This window comes from Procambarus clarkii, chromosome 54, assembly GCF_040958095.1.
Source record: "Procambarus clarkii isolate CNS0578487 chromosome 54, FALCON_Pclarkii_2.0, whole genome shotgun sequence".
NCBI lineage: Eukaryota > Metazoa > Arthropoda > Malacostraca > Decapoda > Cambaridae > Procambarus > Procambarus clarkii.
In genome coordinates, this window is record NC_091203.1 from 9,411,568 (window position 1) to 9,434,762 (window position 23,195).

Below are 23,195 nucleotides of genomic sequence, written 5' to 3' on the forward strand. Positions count from 1 at the left end.
GTCAGTCCCGCGAGACTCGTTATTGGTTTCACTACATTGTGGACTCATTTATGTTTAATTTGCTTCTATATAAGAGCTTAATCATGGTAAAAAAAGTAAAACTTTGTAATTAGTGAAGTTATTAACAAACTATTTAGCACGACATAATTAAGAAACAAAGAACTTTTACAATAATTCAAGAAAGTTAGTGATATAATGTTAATGGGAAGGGAATGAAACAGTACCACTTTCTCCTGTTGTTGGCGCACTCGTCAATAGATGGAGTTGTTAGGCAGGGCGAGCGTCGGGTTGGGTGATACAAGATCTATATATTTTATAGAGAGCTTTCCTATCCTTCTTCTATAGTCTCTTGTTAGTGCGAGTGTTTATAGTGTGTGGGGAAGGCAACGAGTCGGGCCACCTTCCTGCACTTGACATTCAATCCCTAACTTCCTGTGGTGATAACACTCTCTTTGACCTTCAAGGTTTGTGTGTAAATAGATTAGTTTATTGTTATTTGTTTAGGTTTAATAGTGTTATGAAAGTGGCGTTGGATAACGTTTCTTGGTATTTACTTTTTTTTTTTTTAACACTGAAGCTGGTATATGGGTGTTAATGTTCTATCCTGCTAATTTGCCAGACTTCCCGTCGTCAGTACTCTAGTTATTTACGAAGATGATAAATTTCTGCTTATGACTAATGCCTGCGAAAAAGAAACTAGTAAAATTATCTTCATTGTCTTGCTACATTCATTTTCGGTAAACATCCACCCTCCAGCACTTTGTGCAACTTGCCAAGCTTTCTTGTATACCAATGTTAACTAGAACGGTTTTGCCGCATTGGGGACGTAGTTATTGATTTAACATAAACTACATTATTTGTCAGATGACCAATAGTTCCTGGCTAATATTGTGGACAACCCTGGTAGTCTCCCAGGTGCTTGTCGTTGCCCAAGTTGTTAACGTGAGTAAACGTGTTTTTATTTTCCTAAATATTTTGGTAAAATATTTTATTTTTCCTATAAATATGTAATTATTGTTAAACACTAGTTGTACCCTGCCATGTTTTGCCGAGCCACAGCCTCGTTTTCCCCACCATTCTACTCTCGTCCCCCAAACTTCCCCTCCCACCCCCCCTCCCTTCCCATTCCCGTTCTTCCAACCATTTCCCTGGTCCGATGCGTTCCCAAATAATTTGTTCCCATCAGGAAAATTGGAACGGTAAAGAAAAGGTAAAAGAAATGGTTAATACGGAAGAGAAGTACTCGCCAAATGTGGCGTGTTAAACATCACAGCTCGCTTCAAAATGCCATGTCGGACAATAATTAAGTCTTGCTTCCATGAAAATTAATTTCATCGATGCAGTCCGTAACATTGAAATCGAATTGTAATAATTAGTATAGTGTTGCAATTACCTACAACAGGTAGCACATTATATATATATATATATATATATATATATATATATATATATATATATATATATATAAAATAATTGTCACAAATGGGGCTGGCATATAAAAAAAAACCTCTTACATATTACAATGGAACGTAGTCAAAATTTCAAACCAATCGTTGAACTTTCAGATAAGGAAATTTGAACATAACTTACATTTATACTATAAAATCTATATAGCATGTCACGCAGGCGCTGTTGGACGACCTTGGCGAGTCTCGAAGTGTTTAGTTGTGTATATGCTAGTTTTTCTAACTATACATAAAAGTTTAAACTTCCTTGTTGGGCTTAGCTGAAATTAATGAGATCGAATATCAGATTCTAAATATTTAAGGGAAAGTAGCACTTGTATGAAAGATTACAATATAGCATGACTTCAGTCTGTCGTAACCCTTAATTGTCTAATTATTAAATACTATTCTGGTCTTGGGATCCTTACCAGCCGTCATTTAATGGGTACGGACTGACCTTTTAATTGTAAGATTACAAAAGATAAACCAAACGCTGGAATTTAGTAAACTAGCCTTGCTATTTTGAGGATGCCCTAAAGCTTACAGCTTTAGACCTTATTTTAACAATGGAACCATTTTAAATTATCTTTAGCTTTTACATGTAAAGGGTCTAAGTTTGTATAGCATTTTACACTATTCGTCAATGGGTTTCCCTAGAGTTTCTTGTTTACAGTAAAGTTGACCTGATTCTACCAGAGAGTTGATGAGACTAAACGTTGATCTTGGTTACTGTATTGGGGCTCTACAGAGTGGGTTAAAACGCCAATAAACCTTTTGGTTATTTAATAATTTTGTTAACTGCAGATTCTTAACTGATACTTTTATCTAAATTTAAAGTTAATAGATCTTGATGGCGGTAGCTTGGATACTTGGATGTCATCACTTCTCAAAGAACACATCGGGAATGTGGGGTTCTGTTTCCCCTAAAGTTTCTTGAACTCTATTAAAGTTGAAAAATTACCTGGTTGACTGTTTGGTACCTGTGACATTTAGTAATCATTATTACATCATATCTTGCACAACCTCTTAAACCCACTAATCTTCACTTACTAATAAAAAAGTTCTAGCGCAGTTTTCTGGTTTATTGCCATACTATAAAACTTAGTGCCCCTTCATAGTTAATTCTAACTTTTCAAATGCTTAATAATGTATTTAGTGTAGGTGCCTCAGACTTGAATTTTAAGTATTTTACAAATTTAAGTTTTCTAATGGCTCTTAAATATGCACTTCAAACTGTTTTCTTCATCCAACCCATCAGCCTGCCTCTCCTTATGGCAGTCAGACCAGAGGACCAGGAGGTGCGGGTAGTGCCAGCTCTCAGGGGTCATCAGGTCAACATGGCAGCGGTTCAGTAGTACGTGGCGGCCTGGGCAGCGGTCCAGTTCTGGGTGCTGGAATAGGACTTGGCAGCAGTCAAGGAGTAGGTATTAACCTTGGCCAAGGAATCGGCAGCGGCCCAGCTGGCAGTTCTGGTCAAGGAATTGGCGGGAGTGGTGACAGGCCTGGACAGGTTAGCAGTGGACCTCTCGCTTCCTCTAGCAGTAGCGGTCCGGCTCCTTACGCTGGAGCTAGGTATGGCAGTCCACAAGTGAGCAGAGTTGACGCAGTATTTAACCCCACTGTCACCCAGCTCTTCACCATCGACCGCTTCGTCACCCTCACTGATCAGGCTTTCCAGAGTGTGGCTGTCACCCTCACTTCACTCACCGTTCAGACTGTCAGCACTGGAACACGCGCGGTGAGAACTTGGTATGTATTGTGACAAACGATGGTCTGGAGGCTGAGCTTAGACTAGCTAATTGTTGTCTTACACAGGTGGTACAGACGCCGGTGGATGACCGTGTCGCCCTCCAGACAACGGTAGTTGTCAGACCTTCAACATTAACGGTCACGTACGTGCAGTCAGACTTAACATAAACTGATTTATGTAAAGGTACTGGCTAATTGACAACTTTACTCCCCACAGGCTGTCGTACACGACAACGCTGGTGAGAACAAACATAAATACTAAGAGCACAGTATTCACGGACTACCGCACAGTCACAGACACGGTCCTCGTCCCCGGAGCTCGCTACGGTTATAGACAGCTTTAGCACGTCCATCCATGCCAAGATTTTAAAGAACGAAATATAAAGTATATTCAATAAAATGGCTTCTGGGTGATCATATTTTTTTCCCCCTTAAATGGCTAGATTAGTAGTCGTCGATAAAGATTTGCAAACATTATTGCAAAACGGTTCAATTCAGCAACAGCTGGTGGTCCAGAAGTTAAGCATTGTCAACCTGACTGACAGGTTCAGGTTGAATAAACTGAGGCATTGGGTTAATTATCTTGCAACCTCCTAACCAAATTTATTAACCAAGAAGTGTTGTCCTGGTCAGCACAACTCTCATAGGTTAATAAGCACTTCAATTAAATCTTGGTTCTATAATTGAAAATGTTGTGGGTGTGAAGTCTAAAACCCTTGCTGCTCATGCTCTCAAAGCATGAGTCGGTACGTGTCTTCTCGGCGACGCGACATTATTGGATGCAAAATGTGAAAGAATTGCAAACTAGAGTGTAACCAACGATATTCGGAGGCAAAGTTGCCTGTGACGAAGTGTTAATTCGTAGTGAATAGTGACCCCTAGAGTGAAAGGGGGGGTTAGACTTGTAAACCGTTGTCGGTAGACATTGATAGATAATTATTTAATTATCTATCAGAGAATCTTGAACCAGTTGCATGAAGTACCCTAGTTTACCTGGCTTGCTCAGGAGTACTCGGACAGCTGAAAGCACAACGAAGACTCGTTCCATAAGACTGAGACGAATAAGACGCAGGATAAAATGGTTCAGAGGGTCAAGAGTGCATCTCTTCCACCCGACAGTAGAAGATTGCGTGGAGTGGGTCTAAATGGTGTGGTAAATATGATTATTACTATCATCCATACGTGAGTACTTTTTAAAGTTAGCCCCCTCCCCGCTCAGCTCGTTGTCGCCGTGTGGGGGCTTCGTGGGCGGCTGCCGGAGTGTGATGCTCCTTAGGACAGTCCTGTCCTTTTCTAGCCTTGTGCTCCTGCTGCCGTCCTCTCCAATTCTGCTGGGCACCTTTTCCTTTTCCTCCTCCTCCCCTTCCGGCCCGTTGGCGTCGTGAGGGGGCTTGGTGGACGGCTGCCGGAGTGTGATGCTCCGTTGGGCAGTCCTCTGTCCTTTTCTGGCCTTGCACTCCTGCTGCTGTCTTCTCCAATTGTGCCGGATCGCTTTTCCTTTTCCTTATGTTTCGTTTTTCTCCCCCCTCTTCTCCTATCTGCTTGTCGTTTCCTGCTGACCTTTTGCTTGTTTTGGATTATTTCTTTGGACTTCTTCTATTTTGACGCCCGGGTGCTTGAGGAGGCATACTCTTGCACCCGTAGAACTGTAGTACCCGACGTCTCGAGCGAGGGGAACCTTTTATTGTCAATCCCCCTTTCGTCGCTGAACCCGATCTCGACGGACTGACGGTTCTTAAGGTGGCGTTTGTGGGGCGTATACTCACGACGCACCCCTAGGGGGCCCCGGCATGATCGGCGATAGCTTCCTGTTGGGTGTCCTGCCTCTAATTGTGGCTCCATGGTGGGTATGGGGGCACATTCGTGGATGAATTTGTCACTTTTCGTCTCTGTCGTTGAATGTTTCCGTTGTACCCTCTCAGGCTCGTGGGGTGGGCGACCAAGCCCCAGAGTCGGCCTGTATTGGAAGACCAGGCTCTGTAGCTCCCGCTGCGTTGGGCCCCGACCTTGCTCCTCCTTTGACCGTCCTGACTTCTTCCCCCAGCTCCCCTCCCTCCTCTGAGGTTGGGTCGAGCCTCCAGCCCCCGGTGGTGACCACTTCGTCCCCTGGTGTGGCTAAGTCTTTCGTTGTGACTACTGCGCCTTTTGACCCCTCTCTCTCTAGGGGTTCTCAACGCCGTTCGCACCCCAACCGCACTCGCTCGATTCCTTCCCGTGCTGATGCGTATCAGGCCTTGTTTGGTCCTGCTTCATGGGCCAAATACTTTGATCTCCTCCCTCTTGATTCTGCGCCTCCTGACGATTTCTCCCTCCATCGGCATCTTGTAGATTCCGTGGATGCGTGTGTTACTTTCAACCCCACTCGTCTCGGTACACGTGTCGTTGCTGCTCCTTCTCAGGATGCGGCTTCCCGCTTGGCTGCCTTATCTTGCCTTGGCGAGATCCCTGTTCGGGTCTCCAAGAACGTTCAGATGAATTCCAGTGTTGGCACTATTCTCCTCCCACCCCATGTTGCAACCGGTGTTCGGAATCTGCAGGATTGCCACGATGATATTCGGCATATCCTTGATGCCCAAGGCCATTCTGTCCTCCAGGTTGACTCGTTTACTCGTCCCCCTCGTGGTAGTCGCCGTCAACCCCATCGCGTTGTGAAGATCACCTTTGATGGTAGGACCCTTCCATCCTCTGTCATTCTTGCTGGTGCTAGGTGCTCTGTCCAGGAGTATATTCCTTCTCCTCGACTTTGTAATAAGTGCTGGAGGTTTGGGCATGGTGCCCTCCGCTGCTCTGGGACTGTCTCTCTCTGTCCTTTGTGTGGGAGTGAAGGTCACTCTAAGTCGGAGTGCACTTCTCCCCAAGCTCGCTGCCTCAACTGCGGTGAGGCCCATCCTACGTTCTCCCGTGCCTGTGTCCATTACAAGCTTGAGGCGGCCGTCCTTAACCTGAAGCACCGGGAGCGTTTCTTTTCCTGAGGCGAGGCGCCAGGTTCGCCGGCTCCCGCCTTATACTAACATCTCTTATGCTCGCATGTTGCGCTCTTCCTCTCCTCGTCCTTCCCCACTTCCTCACTCTCAACCGTTTCCGGGCCTTGGACCCTGATATGCCCACTGCCCCCTCCTCTGTTCCTTTGAGTTCTGTCCCGAAGGGTTCCCATCCTGGTCCTCTGTCTGGGGTTCCCCTTCTTTCTACCCGGTCTGTCGTGTCTCCTGTGTCTAGTCCCTCGTCTCCCTCCGATCCTCCTTCTCATCCTCTTCCTCCATCTATTGGCTTTCCCCGCCGCCTGTCGGTGTAGGCGGATGTCCATCGCTCTCCTAACGGCCGTCGTGTGTGCTCTCATTCAGCTTCTCCTGTTGAGACACTGGAATCCGTTGCCTGGTACGTAGTTGCTGTGACACCGGTCTCTTTAAGTCAGAAGCGTAAGCCTGGCTCCTCATATTCCTCCTCCCTGGCAGGTAAGAAGGCTTCGCTTTCTTCCTTGGCCCCTACTTCTGGCTCTGTTGCTTCTTCCCCTCCCATTTCTGTGCTTCCGCCCCCTGTTCCTGCTTTGGAGGTTTCTTTAGACCCTGCTTCCGTTTCAGTTGCTGCCCTTGCTGAGGTGCGCTCCCCTCTTTCTACTCCCCCTCTGCCTGCTGCTGTTCTTGACTGCTCCTCTCCGTTGTCTCCTCCTCTTCCTCCTCCTCCGGAGCCCGCCCGCCCACCTCTGGTCTGTTCTCCCGCTTCCTTCCCTCCGTCTTTGCTCAGTTTACCCATGCCCCCTAACCCTGACATTGCTGACCCTGATATTCTTTAACGTGCTCTGTTGCTCTTTCGCCTTTGTTTCTTCCTTGTTCTCTTTTGTTGTCCTTTCCCTTCTCGTCGATGTCTATTCTTCAATGGAACGTTCGAGGTTACTACGCCAATTTCCTCGAACTCCAACTTCTGATTTCGCGGTTTTCGCCCCTTTGTGTCTGTCTCCAGGAGCCGATGCTTGGTGCTCGTCCTGGTCGTTTTCGTGGCTATTCCATTCTCTCCCCCACCCCCCAGCCGTTGCTGGGGATCCAAATTCTTCTGCTCTCTTGATCCGCGCTGATGTTCCCTTTGTTCCTTTACTTTTTCCTTTGCCTCTCCATTGTTCTGCTGCTCGTATCTTTGTGGGGAAATGGTACACAGTTTGTTCCATTTATCTCCCCCCCCCCCCCCGAGTGTCCCGCTTTCTCTTCCTGATTTGAAACACCTCTTGGTCTCCTTGCCGGAGCCTGTGCACCTGTTGGGTGACTTCAATTGTCGCCATTATCTTTGGGGTGATGTACTGACGAATACCCGGGCTCGCCTACTTGAGCTGTTTCTCCTCTCTCCTTCCCTGTCTCTTCTGAATTCTGGTGAGCCCACTCATTTGGACTCTCGGACTCGCACCCTTTCCTGTATTGATCTTTCTCTCTGCTCTTCTTCTCTTTACTTAGATTTCACGAGGCAGGTTCTTGATGACCTCCATGGCAGTGATCATTTCCCTATCCTTGTTTCCTTTTTCTCGTTTCGCCCTTCCCTCTCTTTTCCTAGGTGGCAGTTTACTAAAGCGGAATGGAACCTATTTACCCTCAGTGCTGCTCTCTCTGACCTCTCCCTTCTGCCTCTCTCTCGCGCTCATCTCCTTTTTCATGACACTGTCTTCGACGCTGCCCTCCGCTCTATTCCTCGCTCTTCCTCTCGGGGTCCACGGAAGTGCGTTTCCTGGTGGAATGCGGACTGTGCTCGGGCTGTCCGCTGTAAGCGTTCAGCCTGGAAGAGGCACCGCCGTCGGCAGAAGACCGATTCTTTTCTTTTTTTTCGGAAAGCGAGTGTGGTGGCCCATAGGGCCATCCGTACGTCTAAACGTGAATGTTGGACTTCTTATGTCTCCACAATTACGTCCGAAACTCCCCTGCCACAGATCTGGAGGCGTATCCGCAAGATTGCGGGTAAGATCGTTCCCGATGTTTCCCCGGTCCTTCACCTCCTTGGTACTCTTGTGGCGGACCCGTTGCAGGTCGCTACCGAACTGGGTTCTCACTTTTCTTCTGTTAGCTCTGGTCTTCATCTTCCCCAATCTTTCCTTCTTCGTAAACCTGTCCTTGAGTCTCGTCCTTTAGATTTCGTACTGCTTTTGCTGCGAAGACCTCCGTTGTTGCCGTCCTTTTTGACCTGGAAAAGGCTTACGACACCACTTGGCGGTATCATATTCTATCTCAACTTCATTCTTTTGGCCTTCGTGGTCATCTCCCACTTTTACTCCGCAGCTTCCTCTCTCGTCGTTCCTTTAGGGTGCGCCTTGGTACCGTTCTCTCTGCCTCTTTTCAGCAATACGAAGGTGTGCCCCAGGGTAGTATTCTGAGCACTACTCTTTTTCTGGTTGCCCTCAATGGTCTTCTTTCCTCTCTTCCTACAGGTGTCTTCTCTGCTCTCTTATGTCGATGATCTTACCCTTTGCTGTCATGATGATGATTCGCCTCTCCTTCAGCGCCGGCTTCAACTTGCAATTGATGCCGTGTCGTCTTGGGCCACTGATCCTGGCTTCAAGTTCTCTACTTCTAAGACGTTTGCCATGACATTTACTCGGAAACGGGTCGTTCTTCGTCCCTCTTTGTCACTTCATGGTCATCCCCTTGAGTACAAAGATTCCGCGAAGCTTTTGGGGTTATTCCTTGACACTCGTTTGTCTTGGTCTCCCCATATCTCTTACCTCCGTGTTGAGTGCTCTAAGGCCCTTACCCTCCTTCGGGTCTTGTCCCATACTTCTTGGGAGGCAGATAGGCGCACTCTCCTTGCTTTACATTCCTCTCTCGTCCTGTCTAAGCTCGATTATGGTTGCCCTGCTTACTCGTCTGCTTCTCCTTCTACTCTTCGCCGTCTTGATGCTTTGCACCATACTGGGCTGCGCCTCAGTTCTGGTGCCTTTCGTTCGACTCCCGTCCTCAGCTTGTATGTTGACACTGGCTTCCTGTCTCTCCAAGACTGCCGTGATCGCTACTGTCTTCGATATCTTGCGCTGTCCTTACAACATCCTTCCTCTCGCCTCTGTCGTTCTTTAACATTTACCCCTCCTGCGGTTCCTGTTCCTCTTCACCACCTCCCTCTTTCTGTCCGGTTATCTCGCCTACAGGATTCTCTTTCCGTTCATATTTCTAATGTTTCTCCTCATGTTGTTCCTTCTTTGCCCCCGTGGACAGTCCCTCTTCCGCGGTTTTGTACTTCCTTGACCCGTATCACTAAAGCTTTTACCCCTCCTACGGTTCTAAAACGCCTTTTCCATGAGTACTTTTCTTCTCACTCCCGCTCCGTTTCTGTCTTCACTGATGGGTCTAAGTCTGCAGACGGTGTTGGCTACTCTGTTGTTTTTCCTGATCACACTTATATGTGTCACTTGCCTCCGGAGACTAGCATCTTTACAGCGGAGCTTTATGCTATTCTCTATGCTCTTCGTCTCCTGCTTTCTCGTTGTCAGTCTTCCTTTGTAGTTGTTGTTGACTCTCGTAGTGCCCTCATGGCTCTTGGGTCCTTTAATCCGGTTCATCTAGTAGTTGTCGAGATCCAGCATTGGCTGTTTCTTGTTCACAGTAAATTGAAGTCGGTTGAGTTTTGTTGGGTTCCCAGCCATATTGGTGTGTCTTTAAATGAGCGTGCGGATGCTGCCGCCAAGGAAGCTGTCCGCTCTTGTCCCGTCTCTCGTAAAGGTATTCCATATTCCGACTTTTACTCGGTTATCCATTCCTCCGTCCTTACCCGTTGGCAGGCTTCTTGGTCGTCTGTTACTGGTAACAAACTACGTACTCTTAAATGTTGTGTTTCCTCGTGTCCGACCTCCTACCACCGTAACCGGCGATGGGAAACAGCTCTGGCGAGGTTGCGTATTGGCCATACTCGCTTAACCCATGGTCACTTGATGGAGCGCCGCCTACGTCCTTATTGTCGTAGTTGCATTGTCCCTCTTAGGGTCGTGCATGTCCTTCTTGAATGTCCTGACTTCCAGGACGAGCGTGTGTCTTGCTTTCCGACCGCCCCTCGCGGTCACCTGTCCCTCAATAGAATTCTTGGTGACTCGGATACTTTTGACATCGTTCGCCTTATGCGTTTTTGTTCTCGTATTGGCATCCTTGGTGATATTTAGCGCCCTCTGATTATTCTGTGCATTTGATGGTGCTACATAGCCTTCCCGGTTTGGTGCCTTCTTTTGATAATTACTTACTCACGACGCACCCCTAGGGGGCCCCGGAATGATGGGCAATGACTTCTTGTTGGGTGTCCTGCCTCTAATTGTGGCTCTTTGAGGGGTGTGGGGGGCACATTCGTGAATGAATATTTTTCTCTTCGTACCTATGTCTAATTCTGTTCCTCATTTACTTTCTCAGGCTCGTGGGGTGGGCGACAAAGCCCCCGAGTCAGTCCGTATTGGAAGACCGGGCTCATTAGCCTCCTCTACATTGGGCCCTGACCTTGCTCCTCCTTTGGCCTCTCCTGACTACTTTCCTCGGCTTCCCTCCCTCCTCTGTGGTTGGGTCGAGCCCCAAGCCCCCAGTAGTGACTACCTCGTCCCCTGGCACGGCTCAGTCTCTTGTTGTGACTACGGTGCCTTTTAACCCCTCTCTGGGGGTTCTCAACGCCGTCCTCGACACGGCCGCACTCACTCGATTTCTTCCCGTTCTGATGCGTATAAAGCCTTGTTTGGTCCTGCTTCGTGGGCCAAATACTTTGATCTCCTCCCTCTTGATTCTGCACCTCCTGACGATTTCTCCCTAAATAGGGACCTTGTTGATAAAGTGGAGGCCTCTGTCACTATCAACCCCACCCGTCTCGATACATGTGTCGTTGCTGCTCCTTCTCAGGATGCGGCCTCCCGCTAGGCTGCTTTATCCTGCTTTGGCGAAACCCCTGTTCGGGTCTCCAAGAATGCTCGGTTGAATGCCAGTGTTGGCACTATTCTCCTCCCGCCCCATGTTGCGATCGGTGTTCGGAATCTGCAGCACTACTATGATATTCAGCATATCCATGAGGCCCAGGGCCATTCAGTCCTCCGGGTAGACACGTTTGCTCATTCCCCTCGCGGTCGTTGCCATCAACCCCTTCGGGTTGTGAAGATTACCTTCGATGGTAGGACCATTCCACCCTCTGTCATTCTTGCTGGTGCCTAGTGCTCTGTCCAAGAGTACATTCCTTCTCCTAGGCTCTGTAACAAGTGCTAGAGGTCTGGGCATGGTGCCCTCCGCTGCTCTGGGTCTGTCTTTGTCCTTTGTGTGGGGGTGAAGGTCACTACGTCGGAGTGCTCTTCTCCCCAGGCTCGTTGCCTCAACTGCAGTGAGGCCCATCCTGCCTTCTCCTGTGCGTGTCTCCATTACAAGCTTGAGGCAGCCGTCCTCAACCTGAAGCACCAGGAGCGTTTATCTTTTCCTGAGGCGAGGCGCCCGGTTCGCCAGCTCCCGCCTTATGCTAACGACTCTTATGCTTGCGTGTTTCGATCTTCCTTTCCTCGTCCTTCCCACGTTCCTCAGACAAGTAACCGTTTCCGGGCATTGGACCCTGATATGCCCACTTCCCCCTCCTCTGTTCCTTAGAGTTCTGTCCCGACGGGTCCCCTTCCTGGTCCTTTATCTGGGGTTCCCCTTCTTTCTACCCGGTCTGTCATGTCGCCTGTGTCCTCTTCCTCGTCTCCCTCCAATCCTCCTCCCCATCCTTCCCCTCCGTCTATTGACTTTCCCCGCCGCCTGTCGGTGCGGGCGGGTCCATCGCTCTCCAAACGGCCGTCGTATGTGCTCTCGTTTAGCTTCTGTTGAGACGCTGGAATCCGTTGCCCAATATGTGGTTGCTGGGACACCTGTGTCTTTAAGTGAGAAGCGTAAGCCTGGTTCCTCTCCTTCCTCCTCCCCACCGGGTAAGAAGGCTTCGCTTTCTTCCTCGTCCCCTACTTCTGCCTCTATCGCTCCTTCCCCTCCCATTTCAGTGGTTGTGCCCCCTGTTCCTGCTATGGAGGTTTCTTTGGCCCTCGCTACCCTCTCGGTTGCTGCCCTTGCTGAGGTGCGCTCCCCTCTTCCTACCCCCCCCCCCTCTTTGTGCTGCTGTCCTTGGCTGCTCCTCTCGGTTGTCTTCTCTTCCTCCTCCTCCGGACCCCACCCATCCACTTCTGGTCTGTTCTCCCGCTTCCTTCCCTCCATCCTTGCTCAGTTTACCCATGCCCCCTAACCCTGACTTTGCTGATCCCTGTTACGGCCCTCTCGGGACGCAACGGGGTTCTTACTCTGATGTAGTTAGAGGAAGGTATATATCCGGCCCCAAGCCAGTAGAGGCTATCAAGGGATGCGATCCGTGACGCAAGTAACTTAAAGGGAGTAGGGAAAGAAAGGTAAGAACTTAATATAATATAATTTTCACCATCACCATTTAAATATATAGAAATAAAACGTACACAAGGGGGAGGGGTATCAACACTTTACAAAGGGGATCAACACTGTAGTCTTCTGCTGGGGACTATGGATCCTTGAAGCTAGGTGCCGAGTCCGCGGTGCTTTCTTCGTGGCCTCAAGACGTGTCCTCTGAGAACGCCGAGTCTACCCTGGCCACAGGTCAGCCACAACACAGGTCCACTGGGGGCACCGTCGTGGAGGCCGTCAACCACACGTCCAGCAGGTCTGCTGGCAGGTACTGAGCCACCAAGGCTGGTACGGCCACTCCACGAACGATATAAGGGGTACGCCCTAGACAGGAGTCTCGTGTGATATCACCAATCACCCTCCTGTCCTCAATACCCCAGTGGATTATCGTCTCCAACCGTCGGTCCCGGGTAAATCCTTCCACTGCCACTCCACTGGCAGGCTTAACACACCACAGTGTTCTTCCGGGGGGACGACGTCACGACAGCTGCAGCAAACTTCACTGTATGGAGACTGGCTGCCTCGGGTAGACTGACTCCACCTTCAACACAGTGGTCCCAGGTCGGCTCTGTAAGCAGACACGTCATTAATAACCGGGACACTAATACACCACACTCACAGGCTCAGATACAAACGCCCGACATATCCACTCCATAGACGGCGCTGTCGTCGGAGCACCACCTCACCAGAGGTCAGGAGCGGCGGTGTTGAGCGCTGAACCAGACTGGAAACTGGTCCTCGAGGCCAGTACACGCTGTCCTCACTAGGTGTCGTCGTCCGTTTGGCGGGGGTTTCGGGAGCCGACCCACAGATGGCGTAGTGGTTACTGCTCCTTGCTTGGATGCTGGATCCGGGTTCGTAACAATCCCGACTCTGATCTTCATTTACGTGCTATGTTGCTCTGTCGACTTCGTTTCTTCCTTGTTCTTTGGTGTTGTCCTTTCTCTTCTCGTCGATGTCCATTCTTCAATGGAACGTTCGAGGTTATTACGCCAATTTCCTTGAACTCCAACTTCTGATTTCGTGGTTATTGCCCCTTTCTGTCTGTCTCCAGGAGCTGATGCTTGGTGCTCGTCCTGGTCGATTTTGTGGCTACTCCTTTCTCTCCCCCCTGGGGCTCCTAATTCTTCTGCTCTCTTGATTCGCTCTGATGTTCTCTTTTTCCCCTTAATTTTCCTTCGCCTCTCCATTGTTCTGTTGCTCGTATCTTTGTGGGGAAATGGTACACAGTTTGTTCCATTTATATCCCCCGAGTGTTCCGCTTTCTCTTCCTGATCTGAAACGCCTACTGGACTCTTTGCAGGAGCCTGTGCTCCTTCTGGGTGATTTCAATTGTCGTCATTCCCTTTGGGGTGATGTTTTGACCAACACCCGAGGTCGCTTTCGTGAGCCGTTTATCCTCTCTTCTTCCCTGTCTCCTCTGAATTCTGGTGAGCCCACGCATTTGAACTCTCGGACTCGCACACTTACCTGTCTTGATCATTCTCTTTGCTCGTCTTCTACTTACTTAGATTTCATGTGGCAGGTTCTTGATGACCTCCATGGCAGTGACCGTTTCCCCATCCTTGTTTCCTTTTTCTCTTTTTGCCCTCCCCTCTCCTTCCCTAGGTGGCAGTTTGCGAAAGCGGAATGGAACCTATTTACACTCAGTGCTGCTCTCTCTGAACCCTCCCTTCTGTCCTCCTTTTTCATTACGCTGTCTTCGACGCTGCCCTCCTCTCTATTCCTCGCTCTTCCTCTCGGGGTCCACGGAAGTGCGTTCCCTGGTGGAATGCAGATTGTGCTCGGGCTGTCCACTGTAAGCATGCAGCCTGGAAGACACCGCCGTCGGCAGACAGCCAATTCTTTTCTTTCGGAAGGCGAGTGCGGTGGCCCATAGGGCTATCCGTATGGCTAAACTTGGATGTTGGGCATCTTATGTCTCCACCATTACGTCCGAAACTCCTCTGCCACAGATCTGGAAGCGTATCCACAAATATAGCGAGCAAGTTCGTTCCCGATGTTTCACCTGTCCTTCTCCTCTGTGGTACTCTTGTGGCAGACCCGTTGCAGGTTGCTACTGAACTGAGTTCCTACTTTTCTTCTGTTAACTCTGGTCTTCATCATCCCCAATTTTTCCTAATTCGTAAATCTGTCCTTGAATTTCGTCTTTTCGATTTCTGCACTCGACTTCGATTTCCCTATAACGATCCCTTCTCTCTCTCTCAACTTCGTTCTGCCCTGGCCCACTGCGGTTCTACGGCAGCGGGCTCCGATGGCATTCATTATGAGATGCTATGCCATCTCCCTCCTTGCACGTTTCAATATTTACTGAGTTTGTATAATCGGATCTGGGAGTCGTCGTCAGTCCCTGAGGATTTGCTCCATGCCATTGTCCTCCCTGTTTGCAAACCAGGGTCTCTGGAAACATCCCCTAAGGACTTTCGCCCTATTGCCTTACAAGTTGCGTCTGCAAACTCTTTGACCGTAAGGGTAACGTTCGTCTAATGTGGTTCCTTGAACACCAGCACCACCTCTCCCTTCTCAATTTGGTTTCCGCATGTGCCGCAGCACAACAGATGTCTTGGTGAACTTGGAGGTCAATATTCGTACTGCTTTTGCTGCGAAGACCTCCGTTGTTGCCGTCCTTTTTGACCTGGAAAAGGCTTACGACACCACTTGGCATTATTATATTCTATCCGAGCTTTATTCTTTTGGCCTTCGTGGTCATCTCCCTCTTATTTTTCCGCAGCTTCCTCTCTCGTCGTTCCTTTCGGGTGAGGCTTGGTACCGCTCTCTCTGCCTCTTTTCAGCAATACGAAGGTGTGCCCCACGGTAGTGTTCTGAGCACTACTCTTTTTCTGGTTGCCCTCAATGGTCTTGTTTCCTCTTTTCCTTCAGGCATCTTCTTCACTCTCAATGTCGATGATTTACCGTTTGCTGTCAGGGTGATGATTCGCCTCTCCTTCAACGCCGGCTTCAACTTGCGATTGATGCCGTGTCATCTTGGGCCACCGATCATGGCTTAAAGTTCTCTACTTCTAAGACTTGTGCCATGACTTTTACGCAAAAATGGGTCGTTCTTCGTCTCTCTTTGTCACTTTATGGTCATCCCCTTTAGTACAAAGATTCCGCGAAGCTTTTGGGGTTATTCTTTGACACTTGTTTGTCTTGGTCTTCAAATATCTCTTACCTCCGTGTTGAGTGCCTAAGGCCCTCGCCCTCCTTCGGATATTGTCCCATACTTCTTGGGGAGTGGATAGGCGCACTCTCCTTGCTTTACATTCCCCTCTCGTCGTGTCTAAGCTCGATTATGGTTGCCCTGCTTACTCATCTGCTTCTCCTTCTACTCTTCACCGTCTTGATACTTTGCACCATACTGGGTTGCGCTTCAGTTCTGGTGCCTTTCGTTCGACTCCCGTCCTCAGCTTGTATGTTGAAACTGGCTTCCGGTCTCTCTAGAATCGCCGTGATCGCTACAGTCTTCGCTATCTTCCGCGATCCTTACAGCATCCTCACTCTCGCCTCTATCGTGCTTTGACTTTTACCCCTCCTGTAGTTCCTGTTCCTCTTCACCACCTTCCTCTTTCTGTCTGTTTCTGCCCTTCCCAAATTTTGTACTTCTCTGACCTGCATCACTAAAGCTTTTACCCCTCCTACAGTTCTGAAACGCCTCTTCCTTGAGCACTTTTTTTCTCACTCCCACTCCGTTCCCATCCTCACCGACTGGTCAAAGTCTGCTGAAAATGTGAGCTACTCTGTTGTATTTCCTGACCACACTTATATGTGTCGCCTTCCTCCAGAGGCTAGCATCTTCACAGTAGAACTCTATGCTATTCTCTATGCTCTTTGTCTCCTGCTTTCCTGGTGTCAATCCTCCTTCGTGGTGGTAGTTGACTCTCGTAGTGCCCTCATAGCTTTAGGGTCCTTTAATCCGGTCCACCCGGTGGTCATCCAGATTCAACATTGGCTGTTTCTTATCTCCAGTAAATTTAAGTCAGTTGTGTTTTGCGGGGTTCCCAGCCATGTTCGTATCTCTTTAAATGAGCGTACAGATGCTGCTGCTTAGGACGCTATCCGCCCTTGTCCCATCTCCCATAGAGGTATTCCTTATTCCGACTTTTACCCAGTTATTCATGCCTCCATCCGTGCCCGCTGGCAGAGTTGTTGGTTTTCTGTTATTGGTAACAAACTGCATACTCTTAAGTCGTGTGTCCCAGTGGCCTTCCTCCTGCCACCGTAACCGGCGGTGGAAAACGGCTCTGGCTGGGTTATGTATTGGCCATACCCGTTTAACTCATGGTCACTTAATGGAGCGCTACCCTGCTCCTTATTTTCCAAATTGCATTGTCCCTCTTACGGTCGTACATATCCTTGTTGAATGTCCTGACTTCGAGGACGAGTGTGTGTCCTGTTTTCCAACCGTCCCCCACGGTCGTTTGTCCCTAGATAGAATTCTTGGCGACTCGGATACTTTTGATATCGTTCGCCTTATGCGTTTTTGTTGTCGTATTGGCATCCTTGGTGATATTTAGCACCCTCTGATTATCCCGCACATTTGATGGTGCTACATAGCCTTCCCGGTTTGGTGCCTTCTATTGATAATTACTTACTTGAAGATAGGCACATGAAAGGCTTGAAGAAGCCTGAGGTAGCTAAGACCCACACGGTACCTTAGTCACAACACAATACACTTAGGGATGCCCAAAACACTGGCTTAGACTACTCAATAACTACAACTTTTGCCAGAGACCGGTTACACAGGTTTATACTTAGAGAAACACTGTAGACTAAGGTAAGGGAAGGGGAGGAGGAGGAGGAGAATGGAGACAGAGCCACACAGGGACGATGTTCCCACAAGCACAGCCGGACCAGAGAAGACCGGTTACACAGGGTTATAACCATGCTACCAGGTAGCATGGTTATGAGGTAGCCATGCTACCTCTTACTCTAATCACTGCCGGCCGGACACTCAGCTGATAGTACAGCAGCCATCATTCCAAGTTTACTCAGACATTCTTAACTATTTAGTTTAATCATTTCTAAACATTGCTGATAACTAGTTCAATATAATATTTAATAATCAACAAGCACGGAGTCTTAATGCTCTGTGAGAAACAAGATTCGTCTTACGGTTGGCAAGGAAGACTTGAACAAAGGTATGAAACGCTCCAAATATAAACGTTATGTTAACTAACTATCCTTCTCACAAGATTATTTGTAACTCAGTTTGACCTCTGGTTTCCACTAAGAACCAAAGGTCATAACACTATCTACCTATCTACCCCACTATTTTTGATACATCTAAATCTAGTTGGTGGCCCTTCTCATTAATACTCCAGACACCTCATAACAAGTAGCAAACTCATAACAAGTGGTTGGCCTGACCGGGAGGAACTTTTTAATTGTAAAAAATTTGATGTTTGAGTGCCAAAACTAAAATTCTTGCTTTCTGCAGAAAGGTTGTGTGGTAGCCTAGGGTCCAGCTCAACTAGTAAAGGATATATCTTGCACTGACTGGACACCCAGCTGGATCACCTCACGATTGAGGTAAGTGTGGCCTTGTGATAGGGGCCGTGCAATTTTTTTGTTTTTTCCCAATTTTTATTTTTAATTTTTTACTTTGACTAGGAGCTAGATTAATTGGTGATGGCGGCAAAATTGTAGGAACTGACAAATGTGACCCCTTCAGTGGTAGAGATTAAGAACCTCACCAAATCTAATTTAGTATTTTTAGGCAAGGAATTTGGCCTCAAGACACTGATAAAAAGTGGATTTGGTGAATGAAATCTTACAACATTGCATAGACCAAGAACTATTGCCAAGTGATACACCTTTATGCCAGGCCAGTCCAGCAGAAAATGTAGCTAGTAGGAATATGGAGCTAGAATTATAACTAGCCCAATTAAGACTGGCAGAGCAAAAGGCTGGAGTAGCAGAGCAAGAGGCAAAATTGTTAGAAGAAAATGCTAAAGTAGAGGAACAAAGGCTCAAAAATGAGGCGGAAAGAATTAGAGCAAATACCGTTGTACCACCACCTGCCGGAGACTCGAACACCAGGCATTATGATAAAAAGCATAACTTGCCTGAATTTTTAAAGTCAGACCCTGTAAGATTTTTCAACCATTTTCAGAGATTGGCCATGTCCATGAACTGGCCAGAGGAAGAGTGGGTTTAAATCCTACAGGGAAGACTTAGAAGTAAGGCCCAGGATACTTTTATAAATGTCGTACCTAGTAGCCAGAGTGCACGTCTTGGCCTACTATGCAAGGCCCGATTTGGCTAATAGGCCGAGTTATTTTCTTTATTTTCAATAAATTGTTTCAAATTAGTTTATTTGAATTACTATTATTATATTATATTAGAAACATAAATTATTGACTTAGTTGTGTTAGTTTAGGTTAGGTTTAGATAGGTTACGTTAGATTAGATAAGGTTGGTTAGGTTCGGTCATATATCTATGTTAGTTTTAACTCAAATTTCATCAATTTCACTTATAAATAATGAAATGGACAGATTTATCATTTCATAAGAAAAAAATGACAAAAATATATAAATTCAGGGAAACTTGGCTTATTAGGCAAATCGGGCCTTGCATAGTAGGGCGAGTACGACGTTCTGGCTACTAGGTACAACATAACCATGCCTGACGGCGATTGTTTTGATTATAGTAAAGTCAGGGAACGGATCTTGAGGGCATATGAAATTACACCTGAAGCTCACCGCCAAGCTTATCGCAACCTTAGGCCTACTCACAACCAGCCTCACTGAATTTGCTAATGACCAAATAAGATTGTTTGAAAAATGGATTCGCTCGGCTAAAGCCGAAACATACGAGGCACTCAAAAATTTAGTTTTAGCGGAGAATTTCATAGATAATATGCCAGAGCCTGTAGCACGGTACCTTTGAGGAAGGACAGAGGTAGATTCTAATATTATGGATTTGGCAAAGATGGCAGAGAACTACCAATTGGCAGGCAAAAGGCCCAATAAAAATAATTATAGCCTACATATTAACAAAACTTGTACCCACAGTCAGTCCAGACCAGCCGCTTCTAACCCTATAACTAATGCACCTTCTGTTTCAGACATAACTAACTCTGTTAAATTGTCTAACTCTATGGCACCTAAGGGTGAACCAAAGGGCAATCCTGTTAGTAATGTCTCTTCTCCCCGACGAGTCTGTGGTCACTGTAAACGTGCAAACCACATTACTAGCTGTTGTAGGTAACTGCACCCGGAAAAAAAAACATTGCACTTGTTGTGACACAGAGCTTGAGGCCTTCTGAAGGGTTAGGGAGTAAGACCTCCAACCCACAGTGGTTGGACCTGCTTACCCCATTCTTATCGAAAGGGAGACTTTTGTTATCGGAGGGCTCTTCCTGGAAGGACATGGTGATCTTCAGAGACACTGGTGCCATCCAGACTTTAATCTTGGAGAGTGCGTTGCAAGGTGCCAACACTCTCGACACTGGAGAGATAGTACTGGTCGAGGGTGTCACTAGTAATACTCGAGCAGTACCCCTCTGTAAGGTTACCCTGGAATCTGATTTCCACAAGGGTATTTGTACAGTCAGAGTCACTTCTTACCTATCTTTCCCTAATGTTGATGTAATATTGGGTAATGATTTAGCAGGGAATATGGTAGGGGACTCCAGACTGCCTATTATGTTGCCTACCCCTAAGGTTTTCACTCATCGCAGAGGATAATGTTGTGTACCCTGTGTGCACGGTGACCAGGTCTATGGGACTTAAATGTAAAGGCAGCCCTGTAATTGCCAAGGTGGTAAATCCCGAGGACACGAAGAACTTTCCGAGTGGTGAAAGCCAAGTGGACCTTGCGGACACACTCATGGCCCGACTCGATGACGAGGCAGAGGACATTGTGGAGAGCCTACCTTTGCCGCCTACCGAGAGTAGTAAGGAGGTGGAGGAGAACGCTGTTGAGCCTCGGCGAATGGCATCTGACCAAGGCATGGCCTCCTCCTTCAGTGATTTACAGAAAGCTGATCACAGTCTTGCAGAATGTCACGATGTAGCTCTCTCTAAGGAGGAGATTGTAGATGCAGCAACCGGGTACTATTTTAATGATCAGATTTTGATGTGAAAATGGAGACCACAGAGTTCTCCCTTGTCAAATAAGTGGGAGGTAGTCCACCAGGTTATGGTGCCTACCTGCTATAGAAAGTTTTGGCAGCTGCTCGTGATGATCCTATGGGGGGGAGGGACCTCAAGGTATTAATATCACTTATCACAAAATCTTTAAACATTTATTTTGGCCCAAACTGAAAAGTGATGTGGCAAAATTTTGTAAGGCATGCATTCCTGGTCACCTTGTTGGGAAAGCAAACCAGACACCACCTAAAGCTCCTCTAAGGCCTATTATCGTGCTGGAGGAACCATTTTCTCAAATGGTAATGGACTGTGTTGGTCCATTACCAAGAACTAAGTCTGGAAATATTTACTTAATCACGATGATGTGTATCACGACCCGTTACCCTGAGGCTTTTGCTGTAAGGAACATCCGAGCAAAGACTGTTGATGCTCGTATGTTGCAATTTTTTTCTACTTTTGGACTGACTCGGATCGTGCAAACCGACAATGGTACTAATTTTAAGTCTGACATTTTTTAACAATTCTGTAAGGACCATGGAATAACTCATAAGGTTTCTAGCCCATACCATCTACAGAGTCAGGGGGTAATTGAGGTGTTCCATCAAACCCTTAAGCAGATGCTGAAGATATCGTGCGAGAATTCTCACCAATCCTGGGATGAGAACTTGCCTTATGTTTTGTTTGCTGTTCGAGAGGGGTTACAAAGTTCACTGGGTTGTTCTCCTTTTGAGTTAGTCTTTGGCCATAAGGTTTGTGGACCCCTGCAAATTTTACAGGAGAATCTGTAAGGGAACGTAACGTTGACCAAAGGTTCAGCTTTCTTTGCACAACACCACCAGAGACTCAGGGACTGCAAGGCGGCTGCACTAGAGTATCTTGGGAGGGGCCCAAGAAAATATGAAAGAACGACACGATGCTAAGGGTAAGTTGCGGGTATTTCAGCCTGGTGACCCTGTCCGGGTATTAAAGCTTCGACTAGGGAACAATATGTCTCACAAGTACGAAGGCCCCTATATTGTGACAGGAAAGGTTGGGGACCTCACATACAAAGTAAGGCACTCTAACAAACGTGTCCAGGTGATGCTTGTACACTTGAACCGGCTGAAGAGGTTCCAGGGCCCCAGGCCCGTCGCTCTAACCAATGTTTCCTTTTCTAGTGATGGAGGGGATGATTGCTCTGGGGACCCAAATAATCTCATTCTCAATAATTCTAGTTCTGTGAATGCTGTGGAGGACGGACTGTCCCATTTGCAGATGGCCCAACGTGAGGAGGTGCAGTCGTTACTTGACGAATTATCCAGTCTGTTTGGGGAGGTCCCGACCCAGACTGATAACATCTACCATGATGTCAAGTTGACGGACTACACCCCCATTTGCCATCAACCCTATCAGATGAGTCCGGAAGAAAAGGCCATCGTGCGGAATGAAGTCGCCTTCCTGCTCCAGCACGGCCTCATCCGGCCGAGCCAGGGCTCTTGGTGCTCGCCCTGCCTTTTGGTCCCCAAACCAGACGTCTCCTGGCGATTATGCACTGACTATCGGCAACTCAACAAGGTGACCATCGTGGATGCTTATCCGCTGCCCCTCCTACAAGACTGCATCGACGAGATCGGAAATGCCACGTACTTCTTGAAATTCGATCTCTTGAATGGATACTATCAGATCCCGGTCACCGAACGTGCCAGGCAACTAACTGCATTCATAACACCCGATGGTGTCTTCGAGTATCAAGTGTTACCGTTCGGCTTGCGTAATACCCCTGACACGTTCCAGAGTCTAATGAACTCTCTGCTCGCTAATGTGCCAAATTGTCTGCCGTATTTAGATGACATTGTGCTTTTTGATAGTAATTGGACTGACCACATAGTTAGGTTATGCCAGTTGTTCACAGTTCTGAATCGTGCAAACCTAACTTTAAATGCTAAAAAGTGCCATTTTGGCCAAGGCACAGTGACCTTGGTTATGAAGTGGGCCAAGGAAAAGTGTTACCTTGGCAAGATAAAATCAGTGCCAATCTGGAGTATCCAGTGCTTCGTTCTAAAAAGGACGTTCAAAGGTTTATCGGTATGTGTGCGTACTACCGGCACTTTTGTCAGAACTTTTCCAGTGTTGCCACTCCTCTCACGCACTTGTTGTGGAAGGCCATTAAATTTCAGTGGTCAACAAACTGTGCAGAAGCATTTAAAATTTTGAAATTGATCTTAACTTCCGCGACAGTGCTCGATTGTCTAAGGTTTGACTGACTGTATAAAATTCATATTGTCGCATCTGACTCGGGTGCTGGTGCAGTGTTGTTGCAAACTGGGGATCATCAAGTGAACCACCCAGTATACTATTACTCTGAGATATTTGACAAGGCTCAACGCAATTATCCATTGGTAGAAAAAGAGTCGTTGGCATTAGTGTTAACATGTAAAAAGTTTGAAGTATATCTAACAGGTAATGTAGTGGAAGTATACACGGACCATAACCCACTAGTGCTCTAAAACCAGATGAAGGCAAAAAATAAACGCATCCTCAGGTGGGCATTGCA

At 47.5% G+C, this 23,195-nt stretch overlaps 1 protein-coding gene across 3 annotated transcripts; it reads left to right on the forward strand.

Annotated features, from left to right (window-relative positions):
- The first annotated feature begins 269 nt into the window (after positions 1-269).
- LOC138352607 (uncharacterized) lies at positions 270-3,606 on the forward strand. Of its 3 annotated transcripts, none has more exons than XM_069305094.1 (4): positions 378-464; positions 865-942; positions 2,704-3,194; positions 3,412-3,606. In XM_069305094.1, exons 2-4 carry the CDS (start codon positions 865-867, stop codon positions 3,536-3,538), a joined length of 696 nt encoding a protein of 231 aa, XP_069161195.1. In that variant the 5' UTR covers positions 378-464; the 3' UTR covers positions 3,539-3,606. The 3 variants fall into 3 exon arrangements, 2 of the variants coding, with proteins under 2 accessions (XP_069161195.1, XP_069161197.1); XM_069305096.1 differs by having other exon boundaries at positions 383-464; positions 2,704-3,183; positions 3,261-3,606; XR_011222836.1 differs by lacking the exon at positions 865-942 and having other exon boundaries at positions 270-464; positions 2,704-3,606.
- The last annotated feature ends 19,589 nt before the right edge of the window (positions 3,607-23,195 follow it).